Raw genomic sequence first — 14,393 nt, 5'->3', positions numbered from 1 at the left:
AACGTTATCTTTGATTTTATCATTTTGAATTTGTTAATATTTTTTTTATTTAATATATAATTTTTGAGTCATATTTTCAAAACCCATTTAACCATTTAGTGAAATCTATTTTTATCACTTTAACTTTTGAAAGCTATTTAACGTATAAAAATTAAAAAAGACTATTAAGTAGCTAGCACTAGGCCTGGGCATTTTAACCTGGACCCGAAAACCCGAACCAGAACCAACTAAAAAATATCCGACCCGGAACCGAACCGAAAATTTACAAATACCTTTTGGGTCTAAATTTCTTTTACCCGAAAGAACCGGAACCGAAAAGAACCGACCCGAATAGACCCGGACCCGAATAAATCCGACCCGAAAAGAACCGATTTGTACCCGACTTAAAAAAAACGTATATCTAAAACTATGATTTTTTGTTCTATTTTATATATATTATTTTATGATTTAGTTGAAATATCTTTTGTTAACAATATTTGTTATTATTTTGTAACATTTTTTAAGTAATATGAAGCTTTAAAATGTAAAATTTAGACTTTAAAACTGTTTTATTTTAATTATTAATAGTTTTATTTAAGTTATTTTGTAAAATTTTAGATATATATGACAAATATCGACTAAATTTGATCGCGTTGGGTATGCCATGTCCTTTTTAGATCCTAAATACCCGAATCCAATCCGGACCCGATATGGACCCGAAAAATTACAGATATTTTATGGGTATTTTAATTATAGACCCGAACCGATTCCGACCCGAACCCGACCCGAAAATTTCTAAGTACCTATTGGGTCTAAATATTTAGGACCCGAAAGACCCGGACATGAAAGGAACCGGCCCAAACCCGACCCGAAGACCCGAACGCCCAGCCTAGCTAGAACAACGAGAACAGTTGTAAATAACTAAATGCCACGATTCTACTTTTCATGATCGTTATGAATATATACTGTCTTATATTTTTATATACAAGTGAAAAGATAAATAAGGTCTAGGAAAGAAAACTGTATAACAAACAGTCAAATACAGTAAAAACTCTGCATGAAACTTGGTGTCTAACGTTAACCAACTCTTGTTACTAACAAAGCTACTTCTCTTAATCGTAAGCCAAACAAAGATAAGATGAAAATTTATTACACAATACACGTAATCCAACCCCTAATTATAGTGTCATTATATTATCTATTTAAAGGATCGGATCACAAAGTGAATCCCATTTTCAAATTAAGCCACAACATTCCTTGCTTCCTTTCTTCTAAGCACAAAAGCAAAAACAAAAATGGCAGGAGGAGCTTTTGTGTCAGAAGGAGGAAATGGTGGAAGAGATTATGAAGGAGGAGTCACAGTTTTCGTTGTCATAACATGTATGGTTGCGGCCATGGGAGGTCTCCTCTTTGGTTATGACCTTGGAATCTCAGGAGGTGTGACCTCAATGGATGAGTTTCTTAGCAAGTTCTTCCCACAATTAGAGAAGCAAAGGGTAAAGGCGAAGCACGAGACGGCTTACTGCAAATTTGATGACCAAAAGCTCCAATTGTTTACTTCTTCTCTCTACTTAGCAGCTTTGGTAGCTTCCTTTGTGGCTTCGGTTGTTACTAGGAAGTATGGACGAAAGGTTTCCATGTTTACCGGTGGACTTGCTTTCCTCACCGGTGCACTGATCAACGCCTTTGCCATTAATGTCACAATGCTCATCATCGGTAGACTTTTGCTCGGTGTAGGTGTGGGATTTGCTAATCAGGTTAGGTCTAAATTTGTTGTATATCATCTAAATATATATGTGATATGCCTCATGCAACATTATATAGACCAAAGGTCCGGAACTTTGTGACCACAAAAATAAAATCATGTATGTATATTGTCTATGCTGATTCTCAATAAGAATTGTTTTTCTTTTCAGTCAACTCCGGTTTACCTCTCGGAAATGGCTCCAGCAAAGATAAGAGGAGCGCTAAACATTTGTTTCCAGGTGGCTATTACGTCTGGAATCTTGGTGGCGAATCTGATCAACTATGGAACATCTAATATGGCTAAAAATGGGTGGAGGGTTTCTTTAGGTTTAGCAGCTGTTCCAGCAATTCTTATGGTGATCGGATCATTCTTTTTGCCCGATACACCAAACTCAATGCTTGAGAGAGGCAAATACGAGGAAGCAAAACAAATGTTGAAGAAAGTACGAGGAACGGAAAACGTTGACCATGAGTTTCAAGATATACGCGATGCATGTCAAGCTGCTAAAAAGGTAGAACATCCATGGAAAAACATCAGGCAGAGCAAATACAGACCGGCTTTAGTCTTCTGCTCGGCCATTCCCTTTTTCCAGCAGATTACTGGAATTAATGTCATTATGTTCTACGCTCCTGTTCTCTTCAAGACTCTTGGTTTTGGAGATGATGCTGCTCTTATGTCGGCTGTAATAACCGGTGTAGTTAACGTGCTCGCGACCTTTGTCTCCCTATACTCGGTTGATAGATTTGGAAGAAGGTTTCTTTTCCTTGAAGGTGGCATTCAAATGTTCATATGTCAGGTACAAATCAGTTTTACATAGCCTTCAATTCTTTCTATCTTTATTTGTGTTTGCATTAGCTTTTCCACTCTAATCATACAACATCCATTTGCATGCACAACAATCGTAACTAGCTAATAATCCGTGCCTTGCGCGGGATGTGATTATTAATTTCGTTATTTTTAATAAAAACACATTAAATTTGTTTAATCTGGATATCAGTTCGGTTTTAAATTATTTTTTGGTTTTTTAATCTCCTAAAATATAACTATTATTTTAAATTAATATTTATTTTTGTTTATTCGGTTAGAATGTTTGATTTTTTAGTTTTTTCGGTAAAAACCAAAAATTACTATTATTTGTTTATTTTCATGTTATGAATTTTAGATAGTCGTCATGTCGAACCAATGGTTTCATATCATAGTTTGTAAGCGGATAATAGTTCAAGAAAAAGAAAAGAAAATTATTAAGACAAATCATTTTACTACAATTTGGTCAGTAGTGAAAGAAATAATTTAGAATTTTAAAGAATATCCGATTTGATCCGTAGATAAAATAAAAAATTTTAAAATAATTGAAAATTTTAATAATAACATTTTATTACAAAAATAAAATATTATTTAACTTTATAAATTTTAATACCTCATATAATAAATTTAATTCATAAGAATATTGTAAAACTTATATAAACTATAATATATATAACATATATATATATATAATTATGTACATATATGTATATATATGCATATAACATATCGAATTAGATATTCGTTCTTAAAAATATAGGTATTAGTGATTTGCTTTTTTTAATTGTATTTTAGTATTTGATTTGCTTCGTAGAGTTATGGATATCCATATTTTTTGGTTCAAATCAAAACGGATAACGAATCAAATCGAAATTTATAAATATTTTTCCCAATTTTATCCGTAAATAATAAAAATAATATATATATATATATATATATATCTTTATATAGTTTAGCTTTTAATTTGTTATTTTTTTTATTCGAACCGAAAAATCCAAAATTTTATTGGAACCATGCATGTGAGTTTTATATTAAAAAATACGAAATATATATTGTGAACACATTTATGAATATAGTATGAACGCGTTAGCATATTTATTATCAAATCATTGTGAGGTTGGCACGTACGTGTCTATTACAGTGTGAATGTATTTATTACAATGCTTCTCCTTTAATATATAAGACCATCATTAACCCGGAGTTCTTAGAGTATGGTTCTTAGCAGAAGTTAAGAAACTGTTTCTTAATTTTTAACTAAAAAACTAAGAAGCGGTTCTTAAAGTCCTTATTTAAGAAGCGGTTCTTAGGTTTTTTAGTTAAAAATTAAAAAACAGTTTCTTAACTTCCGCTAAGAATCACATCTTAAGATTCCGGGGTTAATCATGCTCTAAAGGATATAGCCGGTTCCGACATTTAGGGGACCAGAAATATTTTAGATACATATATGGAAAATGGAAAGTATATTTTTCATCAAAACAATGACAATTTAACAACACATGTTTTTAAAGGACCAGAATAATTTCTTGAATATTTAGATGATTAAATTACTTTTTTCTTTTTAAAAATCATTACAACCTGAACATGGAAACTGTAAAAAGAACCATAATTTCTTGAAAATAATATGTAATTTATTAGGGTGTATATATATTTCTTTCTTTCTTTTTCCTAAACAAAGTCACATATATGATTGATGCATGTTTTGTTTATCTTTTCAGATTCTTGTTGGTTCATTTATCGGTTTAAAATTCGGAACCACGGGAACCGGAACCTTGACACCCGCAACAGCAGACTGGATTCTTGTTTTCATATGTGTGTACGTTGCGGGATTTGCATGGTCATGGGGTCCATTGGGTTGGTTAGTACCCAGTGAGATATGTCCATTGGAAATCAGACCAGCTGGACAAGCCATCAACGTCTCAGTCAACATGTTCTTCACTTTCCTCATCGGTCAATTCTTCTTGACAATGCTTTGTCACATGAAGTTTGGTCTCTTCTACTTCTTTGCAGGCATGGTTGCCATCATGACCATCTTCATCTACTTTTTGTTTCCGGAGACTAGAGGTGTTCCCATTGAAGAGATGGGAAGAGTTTGGAAGCAACATTGGTTCTGGAAAAATTACATTCCAGATGATGCAGTTATTGGTGGAAATGATGAAAACTAAACAAATTCGTTTTAAGTGGAATTAGTTTGGGCATATATGTTTCTCAATTCCGGGTTGTTGCGCTAGTCTTAATTTTTTATTATATCATTTCCTCTACTAATTTTACTCATTCTCCTACGCTCGTTTTACCCAATCACACTCTATATGTTTATGGTTTAGGATTCCTCGAAGTTGAATACTAACAATGAAACCATAAATCAAAATCCTATTAAATATACCCTAAACAGTATTCCATAAAAGATAAATCTAAACCCTAAGCTCTAGATCCTAACAGAATAATCAGTAAACCCCCATAAACATAACTAAGAAAGCATAAACTCAAACACTATCATGAATCCTAAACCCAAAGAAATAATCCCTAAACCATAAACAAGATAATTATGCAGTTATATATCCGACTAATATAATCTGTAGAGGTTAGAATATAACATTTCAAAGTACATATACTTTAATAGCCAGATTATTATCAAATGACTGGTGATGAAAAATCATAAACTTTAAATCCTAAACTCTTAGCAATATACCATAACCCTCAAAAGAAAATTATAAAACTCTAACCGTAAATCAGGAATCATAAACTCTAAACTCACAACAATAATCCATAGGCCCTAAACCGTTAATTTTATAGCTTACTAGTTTTTGTTTTGAATTTATTTATATATAAGTACAAGTAGATATATGTTGTTTTGAGAATCAAATAAAAATAAAATAAAGTATTGATCGATTTAAAATTACATAAATAAACATATACATAATATTATCAAAATTATTGTATATATATATATATATATATATATATATATATCATTTTACAAAAACTTAATTGTAGCAGTATTTAATATTTCAATTTCAGTTATATAAGTTTGAGCCATTCCATAATTTATAAAAATTATGTATAAAAATAAATAAAATATAATTATAAATAATAATATTTTATTATTTTTAATTAAATTTTTATTTTGTGTATAAAACTTTGGATCGTTCCAGCTACTCATTTTGTGGGTTATATTCAAATCATATATTTCTTCAGATTGAAGTATAATATATAATTATTTTAGTTCAGGAAAAAATTGATTATTTTTATTCATTGCATTAGTTGAGTTCTTCATCTTAAATATGTAAACTATATTCTTGTAATTTGTTTTGGTATAATTTGATGTATATTTGTACAAAAATATAAAAGAAACTAGAGTGATGATAAATACAAAGTTTCATAAACGGATATAACCAATAAAATTTTGAAACCTTATGAATAAATAAAATATTTATAAATTAATAATTAAAAGATATTTTTGTAAATTTTAAAATAATTTTATACTTTTTAATGTATAAACTGAAGTTGAAAATATTTTAAATAGTTTAAACATAACAATCATATTGGTTTATATATTATTATTATAAGTCTATCAGGTTGTGCAAATATATAAGAAAATTATAAACCAAAAACAATAAAGCATTAATTAATTTTTGGTGGTAAATCATATTTTTTTAAGTTTGTATATTTTATTTATTTATGTATTTTGAAAAAAAATATATATATAAATCTCCATAAAAAAATTAACTAAACAAATTTAAGTAAAAATGACTAAATCATCTCAATAATTGTAGTTATAAATATTTTAATTCATCAAAGATATCTTGATTTGTGTTATTTAAATTAATATATATATATATATATATATATATTAGTTTATTAAGAGCATAGTTTGAAGAGATGAGTAATTCTTTTTTAATATTAATATTTTTTTGTAAACTTTTTTTTTGTGAAATCACATTTTAAATATAATATATTTTTATAATCATATTTATAAAAAAAAACAAATTCTTAAAATAATTTTTTTCCTTTTGTAAATATATTTTTCGTTATTTATTTTATAAATTTTTTTTTATTATATATGTTATTAGGAAAATTATAGAAAACAATGTTAAAACTAAAAATTCTAATTGACTGAAATTATTAAATAAGTTTTAATAAAGACAATTAGATATAATATTAAAAATTAATTAAGGGTATCTCAGTAAATAATCATCGTAAGAATTAGTGTGATCGCAACACGTAGGAAACTGACTTATCAAATAATATTATTATAATTTTAAAATATTAAATATCAAAATAATTAATATTTATCTCAAAAAATATTTATAGAAATACTATATAATAGCAATAAAAAAAATTATCAGAAAAAGAGTTTCCAAAGATCAAAATAACCAAAATAGGTTGCATTAAAGAGGTAAATAAAAATTATACATCCATACTTTACAGATATACAAATAAAAAATATTTAATAAAAAATTGAAATGAATATATTTTTGTTTTTTTAATTTCTTTTCAATTTGTCGTTTTTGAAATTTTGTTGGAAACGATTTTTGTTAATAAAGAATTTATGAACACCTTCTTGAATGTGTATGATATCTTTCTGAATTTAACTTTATGAATACATTCCTGAATAAGTATAATATATTTCTAAGATTTAATAAGATATTGATAAATAAGTATAATATTTTCATAATATTTAGGAAAACTTTTACAAATATGTATTTAAAATATATATTTAAATTTATATATAGTAAGTCCTTTATGAATACATTACTCAACTTGAATTATATGTCTAACATCTTGCTAATGTTTTCGAATTGCCTTCATATATTTGATATCTAAATTTTATAAAGATTTTATACATATTTATAATCATTTTCCTATGTTTTTTAAAATAAAATACTAAATAATATTTTACTAAATATGCATATACATCAATTTTAGGAGGATACCATACACATTTAGGAAACATTTCTAAATATATATACAAGTTTTATTCAATAAACAATGCTTTTAAAACTGGACCGGAAGCTTAACCGGATATTATTTCGATCACGGTTCAATATGGTTCGACCGGGTCATGTCTGGCTCAATAACTTGGTTTAATATTTTTCTAGTATATAAATTTTAAAGTAATGTGAAAAAATATGATATATAATTAAAATATAAATAAATTTTAACATTAAACATAATAAATATAAAATAGTTTTTTGTTCATATAGTTGATTTATGGATTTTGATAGTTTTAATGGTTTATAAGTTCAATAACTCAAAAATCCAATCAGGTTACGTAATCGGTTCATGGTCAAACCAATTATTAGACCCGTTCCAGGTACGTGACCGGTTCATGATCGAACCGGATCCAACCATTGGGTCGGACCAGTTTTAAAACCACTATCAATAAGTCTATCTACATATTTCCAAAGACATTCATGAATTAGGAATTATTATTTTTGCAAATTCAGAAAGATCTTTCTAAATTTTTTTTTTAAGAAAGATCGTTTCTCCAAAAAAAACAAAATTTAAAAGAATTAAAAACAAAAATTTCTGAAAAGAGAATTTAAATAAAATTCAAAAACAGATTTAGAAGGGAAGAAATTGAAAAAAACTATTTTTGATTTTATCATTTGGAAACTTTTAATATTTATTTATTTATTTTATTATTTAATAAATAATTAACTAAAATTATAAAGTGAGGATATAATTGCTATTTAACCATTTAATGAAATCTATTTTTATCACTTTAATTTTTGAAAGCTATTTAACGAAAAAAGAAGATAAATAGGTATTGAAACTTTATAAATAGGTATTATATTTTTCATGATCATTATGAATATATACTGTCTTATATATCATAAACATTATTTACCAAATGATTTTTACATGTGTCACCATTAAAATCACTTTAAGAAAAAATGATGACATAGCTTTGGAAAAATATAACATGACACTAATCCAATTGTGACATGTACAATTTTTCTTATAAAGTTTTATATATTTTTGGTTATTTTTTTTAAATATGGTAATAACTATTAACTTCTACATCATCATTAATGCTAATTTTCTATATAAGTATTTATTTTTGACAAAACTACTAATATATATTAAAACTAATAACTCATATATCACTATTAAAATAATTATATTAATAAAAATAAACTAAATAGTAAATATAGTTACGAAAATATTATTTACAAGAACTTATATATCATATTTTGTATAAATATACATTTTACCAAAATTAATTGTAAATGTGGATCAACAAATACAAAACTAAAGCAACACTAATCAAATATTTTTTTGATTGGTAAATGATTAAAAGTTTATTTAAATTTATATTTAAATTTATCGGTTCATTAGATTAATTAACAAATTATGTTTCTCAGTTTGACATATTTTAACTATAACCAACAAAAAATTATTAGAATATATGTATATATATATAAAGTAAGTGGTAATAGATATATTTAAAATATATATTAATTAGATTTAATATAATATAATGTAAATAAAAATTTGTTTTATAAAATATAATTCTAACTTTACTAAAGTTTAAATAAAATCAAATTGAAGTAGTTAAACCAAAACAAAAGAAATAGGAATACAAAAATATGTTTATTATTTTTTTCAAACTGTTGAAGTTGAAATATAAAAATAACTATGTCCAAATTCAAATTATTATTTTTTTATTAAAAAAATATTTTATTAAAAATTATTGTTTTTGCGCTGGAAAACTCATAGTTTTTATACAAATGCATGGAAAGATAAATAGGTCTTAAAAACGGTATAACAAACAGTCAAATACAGTAAAGATTCTGCATGAAACTTGGTGTCTAACGTTAACCAACTCTTGTTACTAACAAGCTAATCGTAAGCCAAACAAAGATAAGATCAAAATTTATTACACAATGCACGTAATACAACCCCTAATTGTAGTGTCATTACATTATCTATTTAAAGGATCACAAAGTGAATCCCATTTTCAAATTAAGCCACAACACTTCGTTCCTTCCTTCCTTCTAAGCACAAAAGCAAAAAAAAAAAAAAATGGCAGGTGGAGGTTTTGTGTCAGAAGGAGGAAGTGGTGGAAGAGATTATGAAGGAGGAGTCACAGTTTTCGTTGTCATAACATGTATGGTTGCGGCCATGGGAGGTCTCCTCTTTGGTTATGACCTTGGAATCTCAGGAGGTGTGACATCAATGGATGAGTTTCTTAGCAAGTTCTTTCCACTGTTAGAGCGGCAGAGGGTAAAGGCGAAGCACGAGACGGCTTACTGCAAATTTGATGACCGAAAGCTCCAATTGTTTACTTCTTCTCTCTACTTAGCAGCTTTGGTAGCTTCCTTTGTGGCTCGGTTGTTACTAGGAAGTATGGACGAAAGGTTTCCATGTTTACCGGTGGACTTGCTTTCCTCACCGGTGCACTGATCAACGCCTTTGCCATTAATGTCACAATGCTCATCATCGGTAGACTTTTGCTCGGTGTAGGTGTGGGATTTGCTAATCAGGTTAGGTCTAAATTTGTTGTATATCATCTAAATATATATGTGATATGCCTCATGCAACATTATATAGACCAAAGGTCCGGAACTTTGTGACCACAAAAATAAAATCATGTATGTATATTGTCTATGCTGATTCTCAATAAGAATTGTTTTTCTTTTCAGTCAACTCCGGTTTACCTCTCGGAAATGGCTCCAGCAAAGATAAGAGGAGCGCTAAACATTTGTTTCCAGGTGGCTATTACGTCTGGAATCTTGGTGGCGAATCTGATCAACTATGGAACATCTAATATATATGGCTAAAAATGGGTGGAGGGTTTCTTTAGGTTTAGCAGCTGTTCCAGCAATTCTTATGGTGATCGGATCATTCTTTTTGCCCGATACACCAAACTCAATGCTTGAGAGAGGCAAATACGAGGAAGCAAAACAAATGTTGAAGAAAGTACGAGGAACGGAAAACGTTGACCATGAGTTTCAAGATATACGCGATGCATGTGAAGCTGCTAAAAAGGTAGAACATCCATGGAAAAACATCAGGCAGAGCAAATACAGACCGGCTTTAGTCTTCTGCTCGGCCATTCCCTTTTTCCAGCAGATTACTGGAATTAATGTCATTATGTTCTACGCTCCTGTTCTCTTCAAGACTCTTGGTTTTGGAGATGATGCTGCTCTTATGTCGGCTGTAATAACCGGTGTAGTTAACGTGCTCGCGACCTTTGTCTCCCTATACTCGGTTGATAGATTTGGAAGAAGGTTTCTTTTCCTTGAAGGTGGCATTCAAATGTTCATATGTCAGGTACAAATCAGTTTTACATAGCCTTCAATTCTTTCTATCTTTATTTGTGTTTGCATTAGCTTTTCCACTCTAATCGCTAAAACATCCGTTTGCATGCACAACAATCATAAATATAGCCGGTTCCGACATTTAGGGGACTAGAAATATTTTAGATATATGGAAAGTGTATTTTTCATAAAAACAATGACAATTTAACAACACATGTTTTTAAAGGACCAGAATAATTTCTTGAATATTTAGATGATTAAATTACTTTTTTCTTTTTATAATCATTACAACCGAACATGGAAACTGTAAAAAGAACCATAATTTCTTGAAAATAATATGTAACTAGGATAAGACCTGTGAGTTTATTTATATATATATTATCGATAGTTTTTTTTATATATGTGATCATTTTATTTATATATATAAAATATTTTTTGTTGTTATTATATAATTTTTTTCCGATGGATCGGATCAATTTTTATTAAAAATAATGGAACAAAACTATAATTAATACATCATGGGTTGATCGGATTGGACATTAAACAAATTATAACATAAAAACCTTATTTTTTCCATCGAACACATTCTTGAAAAAAGTGAACAGTATTTTTTTCACAGTTGAATTATTTTGACTTTTATCTTCCATATTGTTTTGAAAGCTTTCAAATCAACCATCGAATTGATACATGTCATTTTAATGTTTTTAGTCGTATGCTTAAGGAAAACTTACATTTTTGTAATTTAAAGTCGTTTTAAAAAATTCAAAATATAACATCTAAGAAAAAATCTAACATATAAGAAAAATCTAACATATAAGGTGTTCTCATTTTTGAATTTTAAAGTCGTTTTAAAAAAAAATAACATATAAGGTTTCCTCATTTTTGTAATTTAAAGTCATTTTAAAAAATTCAAAATATTACATATAAGAAAAAATCTAATTTTTTATTATATAGTTAATGTGATTGTTTATTTTTTTTAATAATATAAAATTAAACAAAATGAAAGAGGATGCAAAAATTGTTATCAAATCTTTATTATTCATAATCATTAATTGCCATATATATGTAAATCATATTAGGTAATTTCGTAGCTTTTATTTAGGGAACGAATACACACTTCTTATATTTTAGGTTAATATAATGTTCTCTAGTGGACATTAAACAAATTATGACATAAAAACCTTATTTTTTTTCCTCGAACACAATTTTGAAAAAGTGAATAGTATTGTTTTCACAGTTGAATTATTTTGACTTTTAACTTACATATGGTTTTGAAAGCTTTCAAATCAACCATCGAAATGATACATGTCATTTTAATGTTTTTAGTCGTATACTTAAGGAAAACTTACATTTTGTAATTTAAAGTTGTTTTAAAAAATTCAAAATATAACACATAAGAAAAAATCTAACATATAAAGTGTCCTCATTTTTGTATTTTAAAGTCATTTTTTAAAAAAAATAACATATAAGGTTTCCTCATTTTTGTAATTTAAAGTCATTTTAAAAAATTCAAAATATAGCATATAAGAAAAAATCTAATTTTTTATTATATGGTTAATGTGATTGTTTATTTTTTTTAGTAATATAAAATTAAACAAAAATGAAGAAGGATGCAAAAATTGTTATCAAATCTTTATTATTCATAATCATTAATTGTCATATATATGTAAATCATATTAGGTAATTCTGTAGCTTTTATTTAAGGAAAGAATACACACTTCTTATATTTTAGGTTAATATAATGTTCTCTAGTGGACATTAAACAAAATATGACAAAAAAACCTTATTTTTTCCAGCGAACATATTCTTGAAAAAGTGAACAGTATTGTTTTCACATTCGAATTATTTTGACTTTTATCTTCCATATGGTTTTGAAAGCTTTCAAATCAATCATCGAATTGATACATGCCATTTTAATGTTTTTAGTCGTATACTTAAGGAAAACTTACATTTTTGTAATTTAAAGTCTTTTAAAAAAATTTAAAATATAACATATAAGAAAATTTTAACATATAAGAAAAATATAACATATATGGTGTCCTCATTTTTGTATTTTAAAGTTGTTTAAAAAAAATATATAACATATAAAGGTTTCCTCATTTTTGTAATTTAAAGTCATTTTAAAAATTCAAAATATAACATATAAGAAAAAATCTTATTTTTTATTATATGGTTAATGTGATTGTTAAAGTTTTTTTAATAATATAAATTTAAACAAAAATGAAGAAGGATGCAAAAATTGTTATCAAATCTTTATTATTCATAATCATTAATTCTCGTATATATGTAAATCATATTAGGTAATTTCGTAGCTTTTATTTAAGGAAAAAATACACACTTCATATATTTTAGGTTAATATAATGTTCTCTAGTGTTATATAATTATGGAATAATGTGACACCATTAGATTAAACTATACTTTATATTAGATACTCTAGAATTCTTTGAAATGAAATTTAGAAGGCATTTAGAGTGCCACCTAGGATTTGAGGTTTTTTTTAATTAATACAAAATTAAGGTTCTAATTTTTCAAATGCTTCTCAATTAATATATAGGGGATTTATTAGGGTGTATATATATTTCTTTCTTTCTTTTTCCTAAACAAAGTCACATATATGATTGATGCATGTTTTGTTTATCTTTTCAGATTCTTGTTGGTTCATTTATCGGTTTAAAATTCGGAACCACGGGAACCGGAACCTTGACACCAGCAACAGCAGACTGGATTCTTGTTTTCATATGTGTGTACGTTGCTGGATTTGCATGGTCATGGGGTCCATTGGGTTGGTTAGTACCCAGTGAGATCTGTCCACTGGAAATCAGACCAGCGGGACAAGCCATCAACGTCTCAGTCAACATGTTCTTCACTTTCCTCATCGGTCAATTCTTCTTGACAATGCTTTGTCACATGAAGTTTGGTCTCTTCTACTTCTTTGCAGGCATGGTTGCCATCATGACCATCTTCATCTACTTTTTGTTTCCGGACACCAGAGGTGTTCCCATTGAAGAGATGGGAAGAATTTGGAAGCAACATTGGTTCTGGAAAAATTACATTCCAGATGATGCAGTTATTGGTGGACATGATGAAAACTAAACCAATTCGGTTTAAGTGGAATGGTTCGGTCATATATGTTGATCAATTATGAGTTGTTTTCACGTTAATGCTGTCTAGATAATTTGTTAATTACCTGATTCATTACCTAAATATATACAATGCTTCTTTAAAAGACATTTCTTATATGAATAAACCAAATGCTTGATTTACACGATAAACCAAAAACCAAGCAGTAGTGTAGCTTTCTTGATGGTTGGTGGTTGTTGTCTATCTACGTCAGTCATTGGTTTGATTTCTTTTGGAAATTAAATTATCGTTGATTGGTCAGTCTAAGTTTTGTCTTCGGCCCAAATGGTTAACATAATGAGCTGTAATAGAAGATAGGTCCACATCTTACATTAGTCGGAAGACATTCGAAATTTGGACCACGCAGTATAACCAACCCACTTAGTATAACCGAATCCACTTTGTAATACTAATTGCATTCTCCCTGAATCTGATATGATCAACCGATAGGATGTATCAAAAAAAAAATGCGTGTTAT

General features: G+C 27.8%; 2 protein-coding genes across 2 annotated transcripts; both read left to right on the top strand.

The window, feature by feature from the left end:
- Positions 1–639: 639 nt before the first annotated feature.
- On the top strand, positions 640–5,203 carry LOC106355570 (sugar transport protein 10-like). Its single transcript, XM_013795491.2, has 3 exons — positions 640–1,736; positions 1,896–2,522; positions 4,246–5,203. Exons 1-3 carry the CDS (start codon positions 1,275–1,277, stop codon positions 4,690–4,692), a joined length of 1,536 nt encoding a protein of 511 aa, XP_013650945.2. The 5' UTR covers positions 640–1,274; the 3' UTR covers positions 4,693–5,203.
- A 4,353-nt stretch (positions 5,204–9,556) lies between these two features.
- On the top strand, positions 9,557–13,888 carry LOC106352975 (sugar transport protein 10-like). The gene is made up of 5 exons (XM_048743961.1): positions 9,557–9,813; positions 9,876–10,017; positions 10,177–10,237; positions 10,338–10,807; positions 13,442–13,888. The coding sequence occupies exons 1-5, from the start codon at positions 9,557–9,559 to the stop codon at positions 13,886–13,888; spliced, it is 1,377 nt and encodes a 458-aa protein (XP_048599918.1).
- Positions 13,889–14,393: the final 505 nt, after the last annotated feature.

Source organism: Brassica napus, chromosome C1 (assembly GCF_020379485.1).
Source record: "Brassica napus cultivar Da-Ae chromosome C1, Da-Ae, whole genome shotgun sequence".
NCBI lineage: Eukaryota > Viridiplantae > Streptophyta > Magnoliopsida > Brassicales > Brassicaceae > Brassica > Brassica napus.
The sequence above is the reverse complement of the archived record's forward strand: the minus strand, read 5'-3'. Positions and strand labels throughout refer to the sequence as shown.

What these genes read in the sequence shown, in the direction of transcription:
- LOC106355570 (XM_013795491.2), top strand. Translation starts at nt 1,275, where the DNA reads ATGGCAGGAGGAGCTTTTGTGTCAGAAGGAGGAAATGGTGGAAGAGAT. An exon ending in GTGTGGGATTTGCTAATCAG is followed by an intron (nt 1,737 to 1,895) that starts GTTAGGTCTAAA and finishes TTTTCTTTTCAG; the next exon opens with TCAACTCCGGTTTACCTCTC. An exon ending in TTCAAATGTTCATATGTCAG is followed by an intron (nt 2,523 to 4,245) that starts GTACAAATCAGT and finishes TTATCTTTTCAG; the next exon opens with ATTCTTGTTGGTTCATTTAT.
- LOC106352975 (XM_048743961.1), top strand. Translation starts at nt 9,557, where the DNA reads ATGGCAGGTGGAGGTTTTGTGTCAGAAGGAGGAAGTGGTGGAAGAGAT. An exon ending in GTGTGGGATTTGCTAATCAG is followed by an intron (nt 10,018 to 10,176) that starts GTTAGGTCTAAA and finishes TTTTCTTTTCAG; the next exon opens with TCAACTCCGGTTTACCTCTC. An exon ending in TTCAAATGTTCATATGTCAG is followed by an intron (nt 10,808 to 13,441) that starts GTACAAATCAGT and finishes TTATCTTTTCAG; the next exon opens with ATTCTTGTTGGTTCATTTAT.